This window comes from Aphis gossypii, chromosome X (assembly GCF_020184175.1).
Source record: "Aphis gossypii isolate Hap1 chromosome X, ASM2018417v2, whole genome shotgun sequence".
Taxonomy (NCBI): domain Eukaryota; kingdom Metazoa; phylum Arthropoda; class Insecta; order Hemiptera; family Aphididae; genus Aphis; species Aphis gossypii.
Window position 1 is genome coordinate 10408068 of NC_065533.1, and position 22356 is coordinate 10430423.

Sequence of the window (22356 nt, forward strand, 5' to 3'; positions counted from 1 at the left end):
AACTTTTATTGTGGTCCTCATAACTCTCTAAAGGACGATATATCATACATAGTTATTCATACATGTCATACTAATAAACAATATAACAAATTTACGTTCAGTAGAACCGATTATAGCTTAAATATCAAAGTAAATTACTTTATTATCTCTGCTTAAGCATTGGCTTTTTTAGATTTTTTAATTCTTAAATTAAAAAGCGAAATATAAGTATTATAAATAGGTATTACAAGTTAGAAATACATATCATCTTAAGGTTATTGATTAACATGAAGTCAATAAGTCATGATGTCTGATTATGTATAGTAAATTACGGTGGATTGCACTTTCATGTATCGATTTACACCGGTTGATGACCGATATTTTCAGTTTAAAGAGTTTTTAAATGATGAAAGTAAAGTTGAAGAGGTAAAATCATTAAATTTGCTTTTAATTATAATTATTTGTTAATATTTTTATATATATTAATTATATTAATAGGCAGAAACTTTAGATGTAAATGCTACTATACATGGAAATTGGACAATTGATAATGCCAAATCACGTTTAAACCAGTTTATTCAGTCTAATAATTTAAAAAACATTGATTACAAATATAATTTCATGGGGAAGTAAGTATTATATTATTAATGTATCTAATATATCTCCTTTAGTTAATACTAATATTGTTTAATATTTATACAAAAAAAAAAAATAAATAAATATTCTTTAACTAAATTAAAAGATTTTGAGTAATGAATGTTTTTAAAAAAATGTTATTATATACCTAATAAATTTCTTTGTATCTAATAAACTACAAATAATATTGATAATACCATTGATTATAAATACTATAAAGTATAAGTATTTACTACTTATTATATTGATAGGTAATTAACGGTATTACTAGTCCTATCAAAATATTATAAACAAATTTTTATAAATTTGTAATATAAAATAAATGGCAATTATTAATTATTATGACTATCTATACAATTTTTCAGTAACTCAACTCTATATTGTAACTAATGGTTATTACATTATATTATTTTAAGACAATTTTATATTTACAGACAAAATAATATAATATAATATTCCTATAAAAGCATTTAAATATATGTTCGATGCCAACATACCAATCCTCTGAATTACTATTTCAAAATATTTTGTGCTTTTTTTCTTAAATTAAATAAGCTTATAATAAATTCTGAGCAGAACAATGTATTTATTTTACAATTATTGTTTTTTCTTCTTCTTGCGTATACTAGTAGAAAAAATATTTTGATTATAAACTTTGTAGTACTTTATTTGATGCAATTTGTACTTTGGTGAACTAACTTTTGTTATCTAACTAAATTTCTTAGTAATTTTTTTGACAATCAGGTAAAAAATACAAACTATCAGTATAATTTTTACTTTATTATCAAAATAAATGTCTGGTAACCAGATTGTTAGACTTTCTCCACTCAGAATGGTGTTTCATTGTATACAATGATTTATAATTGAATTAAAATTTAATACATTCACTACAGTGACCTACTCAATGATGAGGTACATTTAATACTTATTGTATGGAAGAACAGTTATCTACTTTATATCTCTTAATTATTTTAAATAATTAAGATGCTAGTAAACGTACTTATATTACATATTTATCTTTCACAAGTTTTTTTGCCATAATGTCAATATATGTTGCTAAACTTGGGAGAAGTAAATAACAAAAATATTATAACCTATTTTTGTATAACTAATTTTTGAAATTATTTGATTTAGGTGTGACTGCTCATGAAAGTGGTTCAAACAAACAATCAGTATCTAAAAGTTGTGCACTTTCCTTGATTCACCAATTATACCATTTAGGTGTTATTAAACCATTCTTAGGATTTTTAAAAAAAGTGGTTTTAAATATAGTAGAACTATATGAAGTTAATGTCGATCCTTTGATATTGACAAAGTATACGATATACTGAAAGAATTTAATTTTGAACCTGTAATTAAGGTAAATCACATAGTTTAAGACTATTTATACTTATTATTTATATATATGTTAATTTTTCGAAGGATGAATACTGTTATTGAACCTGAAACTACAATTTCATTGATTTCTAATCAAGTGCTTGCAAAATTTAATGAATCAAAACCATTTAGTTTAACAGGAGTTCTTCCATGGTCCCCAGTTCTCCACCTCAATCAAATTAGAATCCTTGGTTGGCTATAAATATTGATGAAGGTCCTTTAGCTATTGTAAGTTAAAATTGAAAATGTTTGGTACTTCTCAAATATTTGATTATAAAATATATCAAAAATTACATAGTATTATTAATTTGTATTTTTATATATGAATATGTTATAATTTGTATTATACAAATTATTATGATATAGCGAGCAAAACCTAATGGTAATAGTTATAAACTAATAAAACATTATAAGAAATAGTATTTAGCTAAGAAATATGTTAATAATTTTATTAAAATACATATTGATATTTACAGGCAACTTTAGATCAATTAAGTGAAGAATTAACTAAAGATTATCATTTTAAATTAAATTCTTCAGAAGATTTAAAAGAAAATATCTTAATGCGTAACCAACTCCCTAAAAAAATGATAAATTAGATTTAATAAGAAAAACTCAATAGTTATTATTCAAGAGAGCACTGGTTGTGGTAAAACTACTCAGGTTATTTATAATTTTTGCTTGAAAATATTAACGTATTTGATTCTTATGTAATATTACCTATAGGCTGTAGTATACATCATTTGATATTTTAGGTTGGTCAATTTATACTTGATGAATACGTGCAAAACGACCAAGGAGCATACTGCAATATAATTTGTACACAACCTAGAAAAATATCGGCCATCTCTGTTGCTGATAGAGTAGCGTTTGAAAGAACAGAAGATATAGATTTAAGTGTTGGTTATAGTGTCAAATTTGACAGCATATTTTCAAGACCTTATGGAGCAATTTTTTTCTGTACAGTTGGTAAATATTTTTCTGTCATATGTATTTTTATATTTATCTACGACTAAGTATAATTTAACTAAAACTGTTTAGATGTATTATTACGTAAATTGGAAAATGGTAAGCGTGGCATATCACATTTAATTGTTGATGAAATACATGAGCATGATGTAAATAGTGACTTCCTCATGGTTGTACTTGAAGATATGATTTATAACTATCCTCACCTAAGAGTTATTTTTATGTCTGCCACTATAAATACTGATATGTTTTCTAAATACTTCAATTGTTGTCCAGTTATTGATGTAGAAGGAAGATGCTATACCGTGAAGGATAAATCATTTATTTATGATATTGATTAATAATAATATTTATTTTTTATATGTCATATTTATATCTATTTCATTTTTAGAAAATTTTCTCGAAGATATTGCTTAAATGTTAAACTATCAGCCAACTCCAAAGAAATACCAGGAAAAGCAAGAATAAAGATAAAGATGAAGAATCTGTCATTTCTGCACATGATCACGAGGAAAATTGTAATTTACTTGTATCTGATGACTACCCTCATAAAAGATAGATCTAAAGTAGCAATGATTAGTGAACAAGATGTTGATTTTGAAATAATTGAAGTATTTTTCAAAACTGAGCTAACAATAATTGTAATAAGAACAATAGTTAATATAATTCTTTTTTTTAAGCATTATTAACACACATTGAAGTGGATATGAATACACCTGGAACAGTTCTAATATTTTTACTTGGTTGGAATTTAATGTTTCTGCTATTGTAGTTTTAAGACCAGCTATTGAAAATATAATTGTACATTTATCTGAAAATCCAGAATCAATTACAATGTTAAGTGAACCAGATATTAAGCTTATAAATCTTCTAAAAGAACTATGTAATTTTAATTGTGGTAGATAAAATCTTTCACTACTATCATTTGATCAAAGGTAATTAAAAAAATGTATACTTCTAAATAAAATAAAATGTATACAATTATTTTAAAATGTACTTGGTGATAAACCAAATTACAGAAGACAGTTTGATCAAACATCTGATAAGAGTTATGATGCGTTTGGTAAATTTCAACATATTAGTAATTCCTACCAAAGTTATAATAATTTTCAAAGAAGTGGTAGAGGAAATTATAATCAAAGAAAAGGTTACCGTGGAAGTCCTTCGTCATTTGATGGTGGATATAATCAAAGAGGTTATCAGGACAGCGGTCATTTGTAAAAGACTTGTATCATTTTAATATTTTTATTTATAATTTTGGTAAGGTTTTATTATATGTTTTAATCATACATTAATAAAATTAATTTACCATGTTATTTATACATTTATTTTAAATAAATTAAAATCTGTTTTCAATACTTGAAATTTGAATACATTTTATTTTATATTTAAAGCACAAATAATAAATAATTACTAATTTGAATTATTTAATTATTTATTTATTTACCTATTTATATACTCAATATTATTTTAAAATAACAAAATCTAGATTTGCTTCTAAGCCATAAAATGAATTTTATGATTTATGTAAAAAATGAACAATTAGGTTATAGTTTCGATTTTGGTGAATAAATTATTTTGCCTTCCACCCTAGTTTTTTTAAATGTGTACTGTAATTATATTCTAATAATTGTTTGGGACTTTTGACATTTATATTGATTTAACCACTAATAACTGTTAATCATTAAATACAAATGTAAACCACATAAAATAAAACACTTATTAATATTATTTTCAATTTAAAATTTGATCATATTACTAGTAACTAGTATTCACTACTAATAATACTACTGATAATTCTATACCAATAAAAATAATATTATATAATTATATTTTATGTCTGATATTTTTTTTTCAAATTGAACATTGATGATTAAATTAATATATCATATAACTATACCATTAAACATAAAATCATTAAAATTAAGCTTGTTTTTAAACAAATTCTCAGAATACATTTTATTTATTTTCAGGACAAGATTTTAGAGGATAAAGTGGTGACACAGACTTAAGAAAAAGTTACTGAACCAAATACTTGTACAATATACTTTTTATTTATCTAAACAAATATATGAATTTAGTTTTCTTTTCATTATGGTAATGTTTATATTATTATTTCAACTACCTACACAAATAATTTATCATCATTGCAAATAGAATAATTTTTAATTAATTTTACACAAGAAAAACAAAGAAAAATTATTTTTATAGTTGAATTAATTTAATACATATTAAATTAACTATCACTTACATTGCCATTTTCCAATGCTTTCTTTTGTTCTTGTTGATAAATGAAACATAAATAAAAAAATATTAGTTTGTATTTAATTTATACAACCATTTAACTAAGTTGTCTAAAGCACTAAACAATAATTTAAATTATTATAATTAATTTTAGAAAATGTAATATATAGGTTAATGGAACATTCACTTTTTTTATTTGTTTCAAATAATAATATCATTGTAATAACTAATAAATGAAAACTTGAACTAAGAAACTCTTCACAGCTTATAAATAAGAACATTCAATATCCATTAAAAAAAAACAAGTTACTGTTATTATCGACATCAATATAGGTAATTTTAAAACTTACATGAAAGGTCTGACCAAGTGGTATATATTTGTAGCACCAAAAATTCATTAACGCTAAATAAACTCCAGTTTTTCGGTACGATGACGAGCTAATATCAACAGTCAACACTAGTGGTGGGTCGTTACTGCTGTATTAGGTACAATGTAACGATTACATCATAGAATAATTATTATTACTCTATGGATTACAATGGGGGAACGAGTAGGAATGAGTACATTAATCGTTCCAAGTTCGTTCCTTTAGTACAAAGTTTCCAACTACAAAATGATCCCTATCAGGGGATACCGACACCGAGTATCGAATTACCAAATGTTTAAAATGTTCGATTACCGACGGTGGTCAAATAGTAACGAGTTGTCACAATCATAGAGGTATAATCATTGCGATTAAGATTTATCGAGATAAATACATAATAGGGTACGATAACGGAATCGGTATATCCTAGTCGTCTACGCCGACTGCTAGGGTACAATAACCGAAAAGTACCAATCATTTTTAAATTATTTTATACGCTTAAATGCGTTGTATAAACTATTTTTTTTATTTTGTTAACTCTGTAATTTACTAATCTGTATTATAGTTATAAGAATTAGGCTGAATTTCTGGGTAGTGTGTAGACTGCACACTGCAGACACTTTTTGTTAAATGTATATGTTTAGAGTGTTTAGACTTATTAATTTGTATTCGTATTTATTTTAAAAATTTTTACTATAAATTGTAATAACTAATGAACTAAACTCAGAAAATCAGCCAGGGTTTTTTTCAGACTGGGCTTTTTTGTGCCAACCGTAATAATGGTCCTATGAAATACGAAGTATATTCGTTCATAAATATTCATTGCAAGAACGAATACACATTTTACATACATAATAATTTTATTAAAACTGAACTCAAATATTGTCTTTAAAAAACTGGTAGTACAAATCAACATTTACCAAACTCAACTGTGGTCTGCAAATGTAAATTGAAAATTCTATATACTATACAGTTATTAAGGGGGTCCGCAATCATTTTAACTATCTCTAAGGGGTCCGGTAGAGAAATAGTTTTAAAAATGCTGGTGTAAATTATTATGTAGTACAATTCTAATGTTTAAAGTATAAAGCTATCTATGAAAGTATATGGTATTAAAAAGCCTAGAAGGATAATAATATAGAGATTGGATGTTGTTAATTTTGATGTTCTAGTAATAATTGCATTTTCTTTTTGTTACACAAAAATAATTTTTTTATCAAACAAATTATTCTATACAAGTAACACAAGTACGAATAATTAATTCATATTTCATAGTGATTAAATAATTAAATACTATTATTATGTAGTTGTTGCTATTTATTCTTCTGTATACTATTATACAATTTTTATAAATGCTTGATATAAAAACATTTTTTGTAGTAGGTACATAACTATGATAAAATATATTATTTATTATTTGAAAATTACCTTTCATTACATTTGTCAATTACTTAAAAGTAGTACTACAAAACTATAAATTATTAACTTCACTGTAATAAAAAACCCCTGATAGCATACAAAAATAAAATAGAAGCTTTTCAATACAATAATATGTATTGTACTTAAAAATACATACATTACTTAAGTGTAATTTAATTTCTTTTTTTTTTTATTAATTTAAATAATCATAAAATGATAATTATAGGCTATGTGTATTGAATATCTTATTTAATATTTAGTTGGTAATGCTATTGTAACTTTAAATAATAATTAATTCATATTAATGAAGAATTTAACATACGTGAATAAATTTCTGTTGATTTAATTACAATAATAAAATATGGTTGACAGTTAATTAAGACATAATTTAATTTATACCTAACTTTTATAAAAACAGCTAAAAATATATTTAAAAAAAGTTTATATTTCTATAAATGTTTTTAAATACCATTTAATATTTTTTTTCACGGAGCAGCATATTTCAATGCTAATAAAAAAAGAACATAATTTAATTTTTAGAAAATAATAATATTTGACAATACATAATATCATATTACCTTAGTAAAATTAAATGCCGATACTTATAAACTTAACAAAAAATAAAATAATAATATGTAGTACCAAATACAATTTTTGACATTATTATATTAATGTTTAAAATAAATTATAAAAAAAAAAAAAAAAATGTTAGTTATATTATACTCTTTTACGGTCAGTAAGTACTCTGATTATACTACCAGCTCCTCCAAGAGCATAGGCTTTTTCATGCCACATAAGAAGATGGCTGCTTTTTTTCTCAGTCGACTTTTCAAACCCTTTGTAAATATACTTCATAAGAACATCTACCATGTCAATATCTAATTGAGCAACAACTTCATCAATTTGTGATAACTTGGTGGCCAGAAGAACTTTCATTACAACATTTAAGGCATTGTCCTAAAAAAAAAAAAATAACAATAACATAATTGTTTTAAATAAAACTGTATAGCAATAATATAATATATACCCTTAATTGTTGATTTTTTGATCCTAAAGGTGCATTTTTCAATGCAGATTTTAAAGCATCAGCAAAACGACCTCTGTAAAAATTATTCAGGAAAATCTCAAATACAATAATTATTTAAACTATACTATTCAAAGGAATAAATCATAAACGTAGGTGAGATAGGAAAAAACTAATATTAAATAAAATTTATAAATTCATAATAATAATGAACTATGCAAGAGACAGTATATAGTTTAGTGCTACATACATATGAGTAATATTATACAATTTATTCACATATAATAGAACCTAAGACATCTTAAAAAAAATTGCTAATATATTATTATATTTCTTCTATAATAATTATAATATGTTAACTGTAATTTAATTTAATTTAATGTTGAAATATTTAATAAGTTTGCAAAATATTTTAAGAAAAATATTTAGTTAATAAAAAAAAAAATAATAAAATAGTTTAGTGCAAGTAAATAGATTACACAAAGACATGAAAATTGATTTGTGATGAGTTAAAATAAATAATATAAATATTAAACCATAGACAATAATAAATATATATTATATTATTATTTTTACCGGTTAATTTTTTCTTATCATCATTATTATTGATATGTGAAACAGTTAAACATTATATTTTAGAAATTATTAATTGTAGTACTTCAAATAATTTTATAGTACAAATTAAAAAATACTTTATCAGTGGCAATTTTAACTAATATATTTCGTAATAAGAAATTTTATCCATTTTGAACATATGCTGTTATGTAGTCAAAGTATGAAGAGCAACACAAGTTTTCTCAAGATTTAGGAATGTTATTTTGGAGAAACCATTACTTCATTAATTGTAGGCCCTTATTAATTACTTTATTATTTCATCCCATGAGTCTTCTTTACATAGCATAACATATAATTTGACTTTGAATGGGTAGTGAATGGATTCTATTTATTTCTATACACAAAAGTTAGTGAAATAACTGTTCCTTGAGAAACACTACATTTAATTTGTTTTAGAAAGCTTATAGCTTATTTATTTATTTTGACACATTATTTACGGATAGATAAATAGAAAAAAAAAATTTTAAATTAACACTACAAATGCCTAAATGTTTTAATTTAATTAGGTATAAAATTAGCATGATCAACAGTATCATTAGTATAATAGTATCAAAGGCTTTAACTAGATCTAAGTATACTATAGCCCATTTTTTTTTGTCATCTAGAGATTTGTATAATATAAATGAGTTATTTTGGACATAACTTGATCAGTTCCTTCGCCTTGGCAGAAATCATATTGTGAATGATGTAAAAGATCATTACATTTTAAGAATGAAATTAATTGTTTTTAACAATTTACTCAAAAAAATTTAGCTAGATTAAAAATTATAGATATTGATCGAAAGTAATTTATTAAATTTGAGTTTCTTTTTTTAAGGATTGGTATTACTATGGATATTTAAAATATAACAAGTATAACTGATAGTGAGAGAATTAAATAAAATAAATACTTTAAAGGAGAAATAAGAAATGATTTTTTAGCATGTCAACTGTTTTACCCTCGATTATGGGTGAAGAACCATTTTTTGTTTATTAATATGATGAAGATTATCAAAAAGAGGTTCATACAAGTATTAATATTTTGTGTAATGAGAATTATGTATAAATACTATGACGACATCATTTTAATTTTTGTTAATATTAGAAAAATATAAAGAATAATTTGGAATTTAGAAAACATTAGTGTCTACGTTTTCATTGCCAATTCAACCTTCTGAGCAATAATATTATTACATCAAATATCACTGGAATATTATCTAAAGTTAAATATAATTCATCAGTGCTTTCTCACACTAAAAATAATATTTACAATAATTGCCATAATATTACAGACATTATTATTGTAAATTGAAGATTTTATTTTTTCATTAGGACAAATATTTGTTTCAAATTCATTAAATATTGTAAAGTGGAAGGATCACAATCGATAAATTACATCATTTAAAAAGGTATAAAGTAGAGCAATAATGATTTGTATAATAACAATAAATATTCTTATCAAATTGAAAAAAAATTATGTTTACACAATTTTAGGGAAATTAAATTTCAAATAATCATTAATATAAGATTAACTTTTTTGATTTGATAATTCATTAAATACACATGTTCAAAAGTGTACTGCGCTTAAAATGACACACAAATTAAAAAAATGCTAGGTATATTAATTTTATTTGGAGTAATATTATTTTATAAAACAATTACACTCAAATTTAAAACATAAATATAATTATAACATTAATTTCAAACGATACCTAACTAATTTATATCTAATGTAACCATAAATATAGTGGATTTTTCTTGTTACACAAGACTACCTTGTTTTGTAAAACATACAATTACCAAATTAGCCTACTTTCCTAATATCACAGACTACCTCATAATAATTGTTTGTGAATTGTTTTTTTATCCAGGTCATATATATAAGGGCAATCATAAATCACAACGCTGATATGTAAAGATATTGAGGTAGTCGAGATAATGGACCATCTAGAGTGATAAGTCACGATAATTGTCTTAGTCTCGTATACAAGAAAGTACCACTACAGATACTAAAAACTGCCTAAGCTCGGCTAATGAATGAAACATTATATTTAATGAATCTAAGTAGAATTGTAAAATAGTGATTACAAGTTATGCAAATTAAGTATCCTAAAAGCATTATCAACATAAACGACACAGAAATAATGTAACATTTATTTACGAATTTCATGAAAATGTAAGCAAAAAATATCATTATTTTTTCCAATGAACTATCAAATTATTGTAAATTAAAATACAAATACTCCATTATATTGTGTATAACAAAGGATACTGGTTAATCATGGTTGTAATTTCAGATTCGTCTGGAATGGCAGTCGTTGATTGATTTTCCGTTTGTTCATCATCTTTGAAATTCTCATTGAATTGATCGACGTCGATTTTTCTGAACGCCGAACTTCTTGTGTTCTCAGACATCGTGCACTTGCGAAATTGTGGATTTTTGAGCAAGCACGAACATACGAAAAAACTAAGCAAGCGAGTTTAATCAGTGGAAGTTATAATCCTTACTGATAAAATGATAACAAATCCAAATACAAAATACACAATCGAATAAGACGTGATGCAAGCTTTTAAGAAAAATATCGAAATATTCACAATTTATATTTATTGACCGCTTAGTTGTATTACAAGTGAAATAACTAAATTTAAATATTTTCTTTGTGTGTTTTTCTTAATGGTTTACATAGAATAATGGAAAGTATTATAATCGTTTGTACTCCCATACAATTTTAATTCATAGATAAATACTTCTTATCAAAAATGAGATAACAGTTTTTTATGATAACAAATATAATAATTCATAATATACTATATATTATTATACAGGTTTGATTCTCAAGTATTAAATTCATTAATTTATTTAAAGTTAAAAACTGAAAGTAATTGAGTAACTGATACTTGTTTATAATTTTATTTAAATTCAATAATGTCTATGATGGTTTCCATCGTACGTTTTGTAGGTATTAACATACATATATAGACGTATAGTAATAATTATAATAATATATTCAATTATTTTTAACACGTTCAACGCAACAGTTGATGGCTAGTCGACACCATAAACATTGCCCTGAACCAGGGCCCCTGGTCGCTGGTTACTATTACTACTCATAGACAAATATAGTGTTCAAGTTCTTAATTTTGACTGGCAAATAGCGAAAAGATAACGTTTTGAAAATATTATGGTGGGCGATCTGGTACTCTTTCAAGAATCTTAGAACCAACATATGTATTTTTATTGTGTGTATTAAATTTTATTTAAAAAAATAATATTTATCCATTATTATCATTCTTAATTATCAGTATATCATATTATATAATAATATTATTAATATTGTCGACCAAACATACATATTATACCTAGGGCATCTTATACCCTAGAAAAAAATAAAAATATACCTACTGTAGTACTGTTTAAATCTATAAATTAAATACACTGTTACCTATATGCACTAACCAAAAGCTGATAAAAATTATTATTACTTTAATGAATAAACTTCAAATTATACCTAAGTTCATTAAATAAAATTTCATACTTAAGGATTTATTAATGTGATTAGTATGTCATAACTCATAATATATGTATGATGTATCTATAAAACATAAATTATGATATTGATACTTATCAGTAGCGTATATAGAAATAATTTTTGGGGTGGGCTATAGTAGATAGAAACTAGCAAGTTATCTAGCACCTAGACGCTATGTATATTTAACAGTTTCTTTTAAGGAATTTTACGAAAATCATCTAATGCAAATGCTACAGGTGGTGGTAATTATTTTGTGGTACATGCTTAAAATAATAGGTACCTAGACGTTTAAATTTTGTTGGGATTTTGGGAAAAGTATAATATTAATACATTATTATATAATAAATAATAAGTAATAAGCATATGGCATAGATGACAGATCAATTTTGTTTAATCTATATGCTATCAATATGTTTATAGAACTATAATAAAATATCTGAATATGATTAGGAATGTATAAAAATGGATATTTACCTAAGGTACCTAAACTAAACAAGTTATATCATAATCAGTATTCAGCATCTAATATCTATATCCTATTATGTACATTTATTATGATAGGAAGATTTTTTATACTAGGTAGTATAAAAAAAATAATTTTAGGTATGTATTATGTAACATTAAACTCTTTAGTCTTTATAACTTCATATAAAACAAAACAAAACAAATAGGTAAAAATCATTTTTCTATTTTTTTTTATAAAACTATTTACAATGTCATCAATTTGCAATGGTATATTTCTATGAATTGTCATTAAGGCTAATCCAGTTAATCGAACATTTCCACATTGGTTTCTTATATATGTTTTTAGTCTTCCAAGAGTTGAAAAACTTCTCTCTACACTTGCAGTAGTAATTGGTATTGTACACAGAATTTTCAGCAGAATATAAATATTAGGGAACAGATCAAATTGACATACTTTCAAAGCTGTTAGAGCATTTTTTGGAATCTTTTCAATAGTTGTATCAACCATTTTCCATTTTTTAACCCATACTGTCCACTCACCTTGAATCATAGCTTCACCATTTTCAAAATCAGCGAGGTAAAAGTGTACAGCATCAACAATATTTTCATATTTTGATTTAATTGCATTTATCGGTATAATATTTTGTAAGCTCACAAGAGTCTTTTTGTGTTTAGAAAATCTGTTGACTAATGATGAGTTTAATTCATCAAGATACGGTATGAATAAACTAATTCTATAATATACATCTGGAGAGTTGGTTGAATAATTATGACGATGTCTTTGAATACCAACAATCCTAGGTATTGATGGTTCAACATTAAGTTTAGAACTAATAGCTTGAGCACTTAAATACAAGTGTTTAAATTCAATTTCAACATTTGATCTAATATCACTTATGACTGATTTTACAAGTTCTATGTGCCCAATAGCAGAACTTAAATCAATATCAGGTTTTTGTAGGCTTACTGATATTTTATGAGTTATAGCTAACATTTTGCTAACAGTGACTAATGTTATTAAAAATTCAAAATCACAAAGTTTTTTATGAAATGATCGAGCAGCTGTTTCATCATCTTTATTATCTAACATTATCTGTTCCATAGTTTCAATAATTGGTAAAATATCATTTTTGAAATTCACAATTGCTTCATGCCGTTCTACCCATCTAGTGTCACAGTAATTCATTAAACGTGAAGGTGTCAATCCTTGTTTACATAATTTTGTTTTTAAGATATTAGATCTTCTCACTGATGCTCTTATAAAAGTACTTATTTCCCTTATCACTCCAATACAGTTTCTAACCGGTTGTAATTTTGATGCATCATTTAAAACCAAATTCAATGAATGAGAGACACAATGGGTGTAAATTGCCATAGGATATTCCTCCAATATTATTGCTTGTACTCCATTGAAAGCTCCACTCATTGCAGCAGCCCCATCATACCCTTGTCCACGCATATAGTTTAAATCAAGACCAAGAGACTGTAGTTCATTTTTTACTGTAGTAGCTAACCCTTTGCCTGTAACATCATGCACTGGCACAAATTTTAAAAAATCTTCTCTTATTTCATTTATATCTTCATCAAAATAGCGAACAACTAATGAAAATTGTTCAATTCCTTGAACATCAGATGTTTCATCAGCAAGCACAGTGAAAAATTTGGTTTTTTTCACTTTTTCAATAATAATGTTTTGAATATAAGTCCCTATTAGTTCAATTATTTCATTTTGTATTAATGGACTTGAATACATTTGTTTTCCACCAGCATTTAAGATATGAGATTTAAGAGTATCGTCCCCATTTTTAGCTCTATAGCGCAACAAGGCTCTGAAGTTCCCATCATTATTATCTGGATCATTCAGACTTAAGCGACCATAATCTTTATGTCCTCTTAAGGGAATTTCTTGCCGCCCACAAAATATTATTGTCTCAATTATTGCAGAAATTTTTTTGGTGTTTTCAATCAATTCTTTCTTCATTTGCTTATCGACTTGAAATTGTACACTATCTATCTTTCCATCAACCATTTTTAAAAAATTATCTGATTTTAAAACTGCTAATTGGTGATATTGAAGACAAGAATGACGATAAAAAATTTCTTTGGCTGATTTCCAATTCTGCAATGTTTTTGACACAAGCTGTCCAACACTCTGATGTGATCCTTTACCGGAAAAACTTCCAGGACCAAAAACTACACAATTTTTACAAAATGCTCCATTTTGTACTTTAGAATAAGCTAACCATTTAAATTCATCCAACCAGGATTTTTGAAAGTGCCTATTTACATTAGATAATACTTGTACATGCAAGTTGGTGAATGAATCTGGTATCCATGTATTTTTCAAAAGCTTTTCTTTAATACCGTCACTGAAAGTTTTACTAGATGTTCTGTTAATATATAAACCAATATCATAATCACTGTTGCTTGAAGTTGTTTGGGTAGAATTAGAATTAATTATTAAATCCTAAAATTAAATTACATTATAATACCTAATTATTTATTCAATTTCCTTAATAAATACTCACATTAAAATCTGTCTCAGGATTTTCAAAACTGTCATTAATTTTGTGTTCATCGTTGATTATAGAATGTACTTGACTGGAACTTGTCTCATGTTTATGTGCCTTTAAATTAATTATTAAATTGGGTTAAAAAAAATAAACAAAAGAAATAAGTATACTTACTTAATAAGTAATAGATACATGTTACATAATATTAAATGGTACAATATTGAAAAAAAATAATATTTTTAATTTAGTTCTTAAATAATAAAATCAAATTTTATAATGTATAAAAGAAAGTTATTGAAACTAATAGAAACATACAATTTTAAAATATAATTCTATATTTTTTATAGAAATGATATTTTACTAAATAACTAGTATAATATCCATAGTATATTAAGACTTAAGAGTAATACTGGGAGAAGTTAAGAGTATCTACTATTGTTAAACTGTTAAAGTATTGGAAATGTACACAATTTTCAGAAAATAATTTAAATGTTACATTACACTAATTTAATTTATTACCTTTTTGGATATTTGTATATATTCACTAATTTCGTTAGAAAAAGGGCGTTTCTCAACAGAGTTTCCTTCATTCAATTGTGTGTTCTAAAAATTAACACATAAATAAAAATATATCATTAAGTTATGATAAAAAATAAAAATATGGATGGAAATAATGGATGTCTTGATTTATTAAAATAATTTTGTTTATGTTTTAAAGGTTTAATGTTTGTAATTTTTTTAAAAAACATAGGTAGGTAACTAACTAAAACATCTAAATTTAATTTATTATTTTAGATATTTTAATACATATTTATTAATATGGGTAGACAATTAAATACTTTTACATTTTAATAAATGATTTGACAATGAATAATGATATTAATTTACGATATATTTCAAAATTAAAATCATCCATCAAGACATCAATAATGGTACCTAGCTTTTTTAAATAAATAAAATATTAATATTAAATTTTACTTACTTTTTTGGCATCAAACACATATTTTTTTAATTTGTCTTTAAAATTCATTATTTAAAATTCAATAAACTATAATATTATAGTAGGTATATACTAAGTAGCAATTTTCACAGTACCTATTAACGTATTTAACACGAAATATTTTAAGTACTACAATAAATATTATAATCAAACAAAATAGGTCATTAATACGTGTGATTGCGGCGAATATTTCAGCGTCTGTCGTTGTGGAAGTTTCAGTTATTGGATAGGACAATGCTATCAACGACAACGTAAACATGAATATCGAATAAATTGAATAAAGACGTATAAACCACTAATAATAATTTTTAACCAACCTATAAATAGCATTTATAGTGATTGATAAACAATTACTATTATTGCCAGTCTGGGCGTCTGGCAGCATAATATTATTGTTATATTATTCCCACAGATATACTAAGATATTATAGATAATAAACGATGATAATACATAATGTCAAATATTCGTATAATCGTATTTGTTATTTTTCAACAGGCTACGATGTATTATAATTTATAACTTAAAATATTACCTAACAATTTAATATGTTGTTATTCTATTTAAAAATAAAGACTGTTATTTCGGGGGGGGGGGGGGGCTGCAGCCCACTAGGCCCCCCCTATATACGCCACTGGACGCACGTAAACTAAAACGATGTCGTTGACGGCGACGGATCGCGAACCTGTTGCGTAGACGAACGACGACGTGATGGCGGGTGCCGGCGGCCAACGGTCAGACCGCGATGGTAGAATCCCCTCCCCGGGGGTACAAAGTTCACTCGCACGGTTTTGGCAGCGGAGCAGCAGGGCGACAACGTAGCGACATAGCGACATAGAGGTATCGCATACGACCGCCAAATTCGAAAAAAGGCTGGATTGTGTAGGTACCCGACAGTCGTGAGTCTCGACCTTTTTGCTTTCGCGGACCTCCTAGAATCTATAGAATCTAGATTTAAGTAGAACTACGGCAGACCACTTTGGGTTTTAGTTCGTTTAAGTACCTACCTACATGGGCGCCCATAAGTAAAATTTTAGGGGGGGCAGGCACGGCGCCAAGGGGGAGCAAGGTGAGGCTCTAGCCCCCCCCAGAAAACAGATCAGCCCCTTCGCCAGCCCCCCCCCCCACTAAAAAATATGTACGATAGATATTGTGTAAAATATCAATATTTAGCTTATATAATATATTTGTCACAACTAAACAAATTGAGGAATAAATTAAATTTATTATTTGTCTAATAAGGAAAAAATTTACTACAATTTCAATAAAATGTGTTTTGAAATTTGTAAAACAAGAAAAAATCTTTTATTTATTTTTTATTACCTTTATTGAGTACTAATTACTAGATGAAAATGAACAAATAAACGTATCCCAAATCATTGCATTAAAGATTATTGAAACAAATTGTTCATTACTAAACACAATTACTTTAATTTATATTTATGAAATGTAGGTAAGTAAAAGAAACATAATTATTCATTCACAAAGGTATGTCGTATGTAATATTAAAGTCATAAAGAACTTATCATTTTTGTGTATCATGTCATCATTATGAATATAGTTGTTGAAGGTCTGTGATTAGACATTTTATTACATAGGGTACAAAAAAAAAATATTTGACATTATTCTTAAAACATTTTTAACTATTCAAAAGTTTGTATATATTATCTGTTTAGACTCTTAGAGCATACAATATAAAACGTATGTACTATATAGATAATAGCTATATTATGTTATATGATACGAAAATATTTATATTTCATTAAAATAACCTCAGTATTTGTTGAAAAATTTTAGCCCACGTAAAAAAAAAATTTGCCCCACTCTGCCTCCCCTGGAAAAAAATTCTAGTGCCGTGCCTGGGGGGGGGGGGGGTCAAAATAAAAAATTCTCAAATGTAAAGATAATAATTATATTATGGTAATATTTATTGAATTACAAGTTTTTAATATTTTTTTGCCCATGCCTACCTACTACACTGGAAATATAATTTTTCCTCCAATATTACACGGGCCGGTACCTTTTTTTTTTTATCGCGGACCGGCGGTTGAGAACCACTGGCGTAGAGCATCTCAAACGACGTCGCACTCAAATTAATGATTATTTTCTCGTAAAGGTACCTACTGAGTTAGATACGGAAATGCAATAACACATATAACATGAATTTTTTCTCGTATTAAACGTATACGAGGAGAGATTTAATTTGTATTTTATTATTATTATAGTGCGGTGAGCGGGTCGTAGGCGAGCCCGCATGTTTATACCTACCGCAACTTGGCCACTAATCGGTCCAATTGTTATAAATCATCATTAGTCATTACAATTTTAATTTAACATACGTAGTACTTGCACAAAAAATATTTGTTGTTAAAAAATAATAATAATGGTTAAGTATAGTTCTGCGTGTTATAGCCGGTCACTACGCAGGAGTTGTGTTATCGGTGCCGTAACTAGAGGTCGGTGACACGGGAGCTGGCTAAGGGCGCAGTAAAGTAAAGGGAGAATTTGAGAAAAAATTTTTTTTTATATATAAATTGTTTAATATCAAGCGTAAATGTGTAATCCACAAAAATTACATACTGGATGCGCCTTGATGATGTTTAATTATTAGTGTTTACTACCTACTTAAACATTTATATTATTATATATTGAGATATATTATATCTATATATTTTATTTTTGCGTGTATAAAACGTATCGGCACGAACGACGAACTGCTATAACAACGATTACCACAGACGACCGTGGTTTTCCTGACTATTTAAGATTTAACTAATATGACGGCAGATATCCAACTTTAACCATAATATCTATACATAATAGTGATAAAAGCTTATCTTTATATTAGTACCTATACATTATACCTACATTTATCGGTATTCACCAGTCGGTTTACGTATTTTATACTAGTTTATTCTTCAGTAAAATTGTTTTTCGATACAATAGCAACAGTCCTAGTAATTGCTGAACTACGGTGTATCGACTATCACGTATGTTTTTTTTTAAATTTAATTTATTACTTAGGTACTGCAAATACATTATAGTCATTAATCATTATACACATAATATTTGTAAATTAATAATTAGGAACATTTTTATCAAACTTATTTTATTTATTTTTAATCTTAGTAAAATCTCAATTTTAATCCAAATACCTGTTTGTTTCGTTTGCTTATTATCAGGGCTAGGATTTGTATGCAATAAAACAATGTAAAATATGCATTTTATTTACCAAAATGTGCATTTTAATTTTTAAAAAATATAAATATTTCAAGAAGTATACATCAGTGATAAGCTGATCGTTACAAGATAGGTACGTATAATTGAGATAAAAAATAAAAAAGAATTTATTTATTTATTTTTCGCATGCATTAATTATTATTTTAGTAATACAATTTATAAATCTTAATCAATAGTAAAAATTTGTGTTTTATATACTACTACTTATAATAAACAACACTGCACACTATAATAATTAATAGTTCAGTAAAGTTTCAATGTTTTAAATAATTTTTATTGTTTAGACTTCGTCTTTGACAGTTGACACTATATAAGACTGAAAATTTATTGTACGGAGGTATACTCTTTACCTAATATAACTATAACACCGAGAACATAGTAATGCACGATTTATCCAACTTGATAATATAAACATATGTCTATACTCTATTGTTTTACTCGTCTTCTAATAAAATTAATAATAATAATTAATAAAATCTGAAAGTTAGGTAGCCGGTGACTATAATAACCCGTCGACAAATAATATAGTGTTCATATCAATTCATAATTTTGGCTGGCGAATGGCTGGTCGGTCGTCGACGGTCGTACTCGTTACCGCTACGAACGAAAACGACGAAAAAACCATACACGCACGGCTTTCGAGATACTCGAGCTACGCGAACACACGGAAAAGTCAAAACGTAAAAATCGTTTTTCGAAAACTCGCGTTGTCAACCGGAGACAGTGACGTATTAAGAGGGGGGCCCAGGGAGGCTTGGGCCCTGGGCGGTAAATTTTGGAGAGCATTGTGATATTATACGGTACCTAGGTCATTTGGGTGCGGATAACCTGGGGTGCAAAATTCCTAAATACGTCTCTGACCAGTGACCGGAGAAGAACGATAATGGCGTTATCGATGGTTGGAGAACTGTTCGTTTCGATTACAGCGCGGCGACGCAGATAGCAGTGGTCAGAAAAAATTCTATTCCGTGTGTTGGTTGTAAAATTTGTGTTGATTTATCTCGATGATATTGTAAGTTGTAACAAGTCACGTACCTATGAGCAATCGTGAATGGATGGTGTGAGGTAAACCTGAAATAAATAAATGGTTGAGATATTTCAAAAGGCAAAGCGTCTTTTTCACACAAATGTGAAGGAAAATCTACCATCACTGACCGCCGTCTATGGCTAAAAGAACACGATCGTGTTCATGAATTCCTGATACTCACACACACTTTTATTCAACAGTGGCGACTCCGCACAAATGATTCCATATCCTCTGAAAATGAAACGACACACCGATATGTTCACGCCGGGTACTTTTGTTGAAGCGCGCTAATCAAACTAGGTACGATAAGTGCGCATTTGTTGTTTCATATACATGCATACTATCAATATTTTTAATACGGTATGGCAGTATACACAAGGTATTTATTTGTCGTTTGAGTAAATAGACGTTTTGCCTTCTGAAATATTTTCTATTTATTTCAGCTCTACCTCACACCATCCATTCACGGTTGCTCATAGGTACGTGGCCTGTTACAATATCATCGAGATAAATCAATACAAATTTACTAACCAACACACGGAATAGTAAGTAGTATACTATTTGGTCGTAGCAAAACAAAAAAAAAATGTTGCTGCACACAAATACTAGCCCTAGTTATTACTCATGGATTGGAATGGAATGTCTGTCACAACCTGCGCTGGTTTTAGTATTACATGGACTCAGATTTTAATGCCCCAAAAACTGTAAAAAATATTGAAAAAATGCATTTTAACTACAATTATGTCCGTAAAAAATTACACAATTTTTTTTATATTCTTTATTTTAATTGTACCTATACAAGTACAATAAAATATACAAGATTAAATTATATAAAGATATTTTTTTGATGAATTAGGTACTGAATGTTTATACAAAAAGATAGATCATATAAATATTTGGTTACTTTTGTAAAATAAAGATTAGAGCCATCATATCGATACCTATAATTGCACTGAAAAAAGTAGTTGAAAAGTTTTTAATGTTTCTTGAACTTGAAAATTTTTATGATTGTTATGAATATTTAAAATAAAAAATATAAGATAATATATTTATACATATAATATTGGTATAGGATAATATAAGACATTAAGGTGTTAAGTGGATTACTTATTAAGTCGATTGGTTGTATATTAAACATTAATTTTAATTTCTAAACAATATTATGATATAAATAATATAGGTAGGTAGTTGTTATTTGTTTTCCCAGGTATTTCAATAATGAGAATTGTAAACCTCCAAAAAAGTTGGGATTTGGAACATTTTTTAAATAGTTTCAATTTTTTTGTGATTGGAATTTTTTTATAAAAAATTCAAAAAAATAGTTAACTATTTTACTTATATAATTTACCAAATATTTATTACAATAAGTATGTATTGTGGATATATATATTAAAATATATTATTTTTTGAACTAAGTATACAATCAATTCCAAATTTTATTAAAATACATTTTGTTATCGATAGTAAATTTTTTATTTAGCTACTAGGAATTAATAAAATTTGCTCAATAATAAATTAAATACTAATATTTTTAAATAATTAAATGATTTGGTAGGTTGAAGTAATTCAAGTTGGAATTTTAGTATAATATATTAAACACTAAAATATAAATTAATATATATACATATGTATACACATGAGGATATGGTAGTATAATATATGAGTTTGTGAACAACATACATAGGTTATATACTTTTATAAGCTCAAAACAAGAATATAATTATATATATATATATATATATATATATATATATATCTTAAGTTTTTGCACACCAACAAATGCAAATGTTATTTAACATTAATTAACATACAAGTAAAATGTTTTTTATTTATATATTATGCAAAATGTGACATTGTGTGAAGCCTAAGGGAATAAATTTTAAATAACTTTGTGAGTTAAATACATTGCATTGCATAGCAGACAAACACATTTAAATACATTGAATAGCTTAAATTTTTCTGATTGAATGTATTTA

The 22356-nt window shown here is 26.2% G+C and overlaps 2 protein-coding genes, 1 long non-coding RNA gene and 1 pseudogene across 3 annotated transcripts; 2 read left to right on the top strand and 2 right to left on the bottom strand.

Annotated features, from left to right (window-relative positions):
* The first annotated feature begins 327 nt into the window (after positions 1-327).
* On the top strand, positions 328-5053 carry LOC114133009 (ATP-dependent RNA helicase A-like; annotated as a pseudogene).
* A 2361-nt stretch (positions 5054-7414) lies between these two features.
* On the bottom strand, positions 7415-11270 carry LOC114133007 (actin-related protein 2/3 complex subunit 5-B). The gene is made up of 3 exons (XM_027998624.2): positions 10880-11270; positions 8017-8089; positions 7415-7946 (listed from the first exon to the last, which is right to left on the bottom strand). The coding sequence occupies exons 1-3, from the start codon at positions 11020-11022 to the stop codon at positions 7707-7709; spliced, it is 456 nt and encodes a 151-aa protein (XP_027854425.1). The 5' UTR covers positions 11023-11270; the 3' UTR covers positions 7415-7706.
* Positions 11271-12747: 1477 nt separating this feature from the next.
* Positions 12748-15771, bottom strand: LOC126552330 (zinc finger MYM-type protein 1-like). Its single transcript, XM_050207021.1, has 5 exons — positions 15635-15771; positions 15131-15229; positions 13392-15069; positions 12850-13142; positions 12748-12771 (listed from the first exon to the last, which is right to left on the bottom strand). Exons 3-5 carry the CDS (start codon positions 14629-14631, stop codon positions 12748-12750), a joined length of 1557 nt encoding a protein of 518 aa, XP_050062978.1. The 5' UTR covers positions 14632-15069; positions 15131-15229; positions 15635-15771.
* Positions 15772-19011: 3240 nt separating this feature from the next.
* Positions 19012-21177, top strand: LOC126551904 (uncharacterized). Its single transcript, XR_007605786.1, has 3 exons — positions 19012-19103; positions 20581-20759; positions 20824-21177. It is a non-coding gene; the product is annotated as an uncharacterized LOC126551904 (long non-coding RNA).
* The last annotated feature ends 1179 nt before the right edge of the window (positions 21178-22356 follow it).

Coding starts and splice junctions, on each gene's coding strand:
- LOC114133007 (XM_027998624.2), bottom strand. CDS start 11,022: ATGTCTGAGAACACAAGAAGTTCGGCGTTCAGAAAAATCGACGTCGAT. Junction 8,090..10,879: donor ATTACAACCATGATTAACCA/GTATCCTTTGTT, acceptor TAATTTTTACAG/AGGTCGTTTTGCTGATGCTT. Junction 7,947..8,016: donor CAAAAAATCAACAATTAAGG/GTATATATTATA, acceptor TTTTTTTTTTAG/GACAATGCCTTAAATGTTGT.
- LOC126552330 (XM_050207021.1), bottom strand. CDS start 14,631: ATGGTTGATGGAAAGATAGATAGTGTACAATTTCAAGTCGATAAGCAA. Junction 13,143..13,391: donor ATCAATACCTAGGATTGTTG/GTATTCAAAGAC, acceptor CTATGATTCAAG/GTGAGTGGACAGTATGGGTT. Junction 12,772..12,849: donor CATTGCAAATTGATGACATT/GTAAATAGTTTT, acceptor GAAGTTATAAAG/ACTAAAGAGTTTAATGTTAC.